General features: G+C 42.4%; 1 protein-coding gene across 1 annotated transcript in view; it reads right to left on the bottom strand.

The window, feature by feature from the left end:
* SHB (SH2 domain containing adaptor protein B) overlaps positions 1-767 on the bottom strand; it is a 61,615-nt gene extending 60,848 nt beyond the window's left edge. The window contains exon 1 of the mRNA XM_017735332.1: positions 693-767. Coding sequence (XP_017590821.1) covers positions 693-767 — 75 coding nt within the window. The remainder of the gene's footprint in view (positions 1-692) is intronic.
* Positions 768-3,648: the final 2,881 nt, after the last annotated feature.

Below are 3,648 nucleotides of genomic sequence, written 5' to 3'. Positions count from 1 at the left end.
GGGCGGGGGAGCAGAGCTGCCTCCGTGAGGAGGCCGGAGGTGCCTTTCCGTTCCTTTCCTAGGTGCCCCCGCCTGTCGTCTGGAGTGGCCCGGATACCTGCAGCCACTACCTGCACAGTTTGATCTCTGAATTCTCTACTGCCGCTACATGTGTGTCCCCGTTCCCATCTGTGGTGGGGTCGGAGGATTCCAGCTGGCGCCTAAAAAAGGAAGCAAACCCTGTTTTTGGCTAGGGCTGATGGTACACAAAGCGGGTGTTGCATATTTTTTTGGTAGGTACATTTCCCATTCGTGTTCCTAGGTAAGGGCTACAGTAAATCAAATGCAGAGGTGATACTTGTGTGAATCATGCTGCTCAGTTTGTGTGTTGCCAGAAGGATTTGTCATCTGGGCCACCACAGATGCAAACACTTAGTATTGCTCTTTTAATCTTTCTCCATCTGCCCAAAGGTAAACATATACTACAGCAGGTTTTCCCAAGTTCTGCCTGCCCAGCTGTGATAGTCTCACCTGTATCTTTAGTTCTCATCCCAGTGTTGATTTGGTCTGGTCTTAGGGAATGCTGGAGGCATTGAATGGATGTTCAACTGGGGATAGGAATACCTGCAGGCTGATGTCTCCAGGCCCATCTCTGGCATCTGCCACAATGAAAAATTAAGCAAACAGAAGAACTACACAGGTGATAGCTTTACCTGCGGTGCTTCAGTTGTGCATTCTGATCTATGACAGGAGAGGTTTGTTGCAGCTTTGTTCTGTCTACGCTCCATAGTGGAATGCAGTTTCAAATGAAGAGTTAGAGAATGCCTCACAATTGCATTTTCAGGAGTCTTCCACTAATCAGAATTCAGACCTATCAATAAAAGCAATAAAAAGTTTTTCATTCCCCCAGTGCAAATCTGTGACAGAGTTTTCCAGAGCTATACCTTCATGTGAAGCACCATTTCTCCATTGCTTAATCAAGTCCATCAATGCAGAGAGATGAGCAAGAAGGGGACCCCTTTTCATACAGTTCAAAAATCTGCACAAGAACATCACAGTTTTGCTAGGAGCTGTGGACATGTTCCTAATATGATGTGCTGGTTTTGGATGGGGTACAATTAATTTTGTTCACAATAGCTATTATGGGGCTGTGTTTTGGATTTGTGATGAAAACAGCATTATTAATACAAGAATTTTTTTTGTTACTGATGAGCAGTGCTTACACAGAGCCAAGGCCTTGTCTTTTCACACCACCCCAGAGGCAAGCAGACCGGCGGTGCACAAAAGCTTGGGATGGGACAAGCCAGGACAGCTGACCTCAACCAACCGGACGGATATTTCATATCATATGGTGTCATGCTCAGCATATAAAAGGGGGGGGGGATGCTCAGAGTGCTATCGTCTGTCTTCCCTAACATGTTTTCTGCACAGAAGGGTGGCCCAAAATTAGACTTGAGATGCAACCCTTTTTTGAAGATGAGAAAGGCAATGTCATGCCGTGTTTGGAGAGGGTGCGAAGATGTCAGGGGCTAGTCATGTTTTGCACAGTTGTTTTTAATCATTTGGGAGTTGGAGCCCTTTTAACCTTTTTATAATCAGAACAGTGGGAGGGAAGAGAAGAGGAATCCTTTACCTATTTACCATTACAAGTCATCTGTGTATTCCTGTTGCATTTTGGCAAACATCTATATAGCTCCCTGTTGGCATTGTTGAAGCCCAATGTCAGACACATACCTGTACTGTATTTACACACCCACCTCCAGTCATTAATTATGAGGACAAAATGGACTCATTTATACTCATGAGTTAATTATCTTTATGAAATAAAGAGGGACTGGATTTACATATGTTTTATCTAGTTTAATGGACCTTTTTAACCTTCCTCTTTGCTGCATATTCTCTATAAGAAGCCTCATTCTCTCTGAGTTTGGGCACTATCGTTGCAGCTTGCTCAGTGTAAGCATGTCTGTATGTTTTAGTGAGCTCCTGAGAACAAACCTCCACGGTGAGCACAGGATTCAGTTGTAATTCCTTCCTGCAGCATTTTCATCAGCTTGTGTTGAAAGGAGGATTGCATGCTCCCTATACTGTCGTCAGCAAATGAAAACATTTTTCTTCTTACATCCATAGTGCTAGTCTCCTGTTTCTGCTCAGCATATTTATTCTGTCTGACTATCATTTTTTTCTTAGAGCAACTTCTCAGCCTGATCCTGAGTAGTGTCCTATTCTTGACTGGCTAGTACCTGGGTCTCTTAGGGGGTTGCAAGACTCCCAGTAGTTGCTGATTCAGGAATGGTATATTCTAGGCCCTTTGTATGAGAGAAAATTTTTGCCTTGAAGCAAGATGAGTCTCAATTTCTTTAAAACTCATAGGATCTCATTACCCAGAAGTCTAGCAGCTCCCTAATTCCTGTTCTGCCAGTCATGGGAGAGGCAAGAAAGCCCCAGGAGAGCTCCAAACTCAGCCTGATACTGTCCCTTGTGGCTCAGTCAGGAACCACGTTCTCTTCTCTGCACTGACAGGCAGCTTGTGAGGTGACAAGTGAGCAAAAGCACATCGATGCAGGGCAGCTTCCCTAATACTTCAGAATTTCTCTTACGTTGCCTCCCAGCAGCGTGAGAGGATAGGAACTATGGGTCTACTGGATAACCCTAGGAAAACCCAAACCTGGATAAATACCTACGAAGGAGGACAGAATAATCTGCAAGACAGGCATAGCAGAGAAGTAAAACCAAGGATTCCATGTCTAATCTCAGAGGTTGTTCCAATCTAAGTATGCAAGGCCCACAACACTTTTGCATATGCACAAGATGCTTTCCAATCCCCATCTGCTCATGCAGGGTACATCCGCACCTGCAGGACTCCTAGCCCATGCTCTGACTCATTTTCATATGAATTTTTGGAGGAAACAGGCTTCATCTTTTTCAGAACTTTGACCACATTTTTGAGTTGTGTTTGGCAAGTTTCCAGCATATTTTTTACCAAACATGAGGATAAAGGGGTTATGGTGAAAGTGAACTTTTTCTGTGAAATAACAAATCCTAAAATGTTATGATCTCAATAGAATATCTACTTCTTCTCAGATTTGTGTCTCTTGAAGTAGAAATAATTTACAATTTGTTTCAACTTAGGGAATTAGTAAAAAAGAGGCATTTTGATACAGGCATATCATTTCACACAAGTGACTAATTTGTGCTAAGCATGTGCCCTCCTAATCACATTATTTTAATTAAATAATGAAGTTAAGTAGCATCGACTCTGGAATTTATAAGGCCTTGTTTCCTCTCATACTTCTGATTGCCATGTGTAATAAGAGTTGCAGTACATGCAGTGCATTTCAAACTAAGATAAAGAATAAAAAGTAGCAAGTATCATGCAAAGTACTTTCTGTGTTAATAAACACTCAAGCATTGCTGCTAAGTCTATCTTTACTGTTATCTTGCATGAAAACAGGTCCAAAATTTCTAGAATTGATCAACTCTTCACATTGAAATATCCACAAGAAAGATAGAAAGCAGAAAATCCTTCTGCTACTATGGCTTTAGGCTAGGCAAAAAAATATCACATACATTCACCATGTTAGGAACAGCCATCACAAAACAGAGAAATGTTCTCACTCTTGAGGCACTTCTTTCTTGCTGACTAATGTCAGAGAGTTCAGAAAGAGT

Source organism: Corvus brachyrhynchos, unplaced genomic scaffold (genome assembly GCF_000691975.1).
Source record: "Corvus brachyrhynchos isolate BGI_N302 unplaced genomic scaffold, ASM69197v1 scaffold22, whole genome shotgun sequence".
Taxonomy (NCBI): Eukaryota; Metazoa; Chordata; class Aves; order Passeriformes; family Corvidae; genus Corvus; species Corvus brachyrhynchos.
The sequence above is the reverse complement of the archived record's forward strand: the minus strand, read 5'-3'. Positions and strand labels throughout refer to the sequence as shown.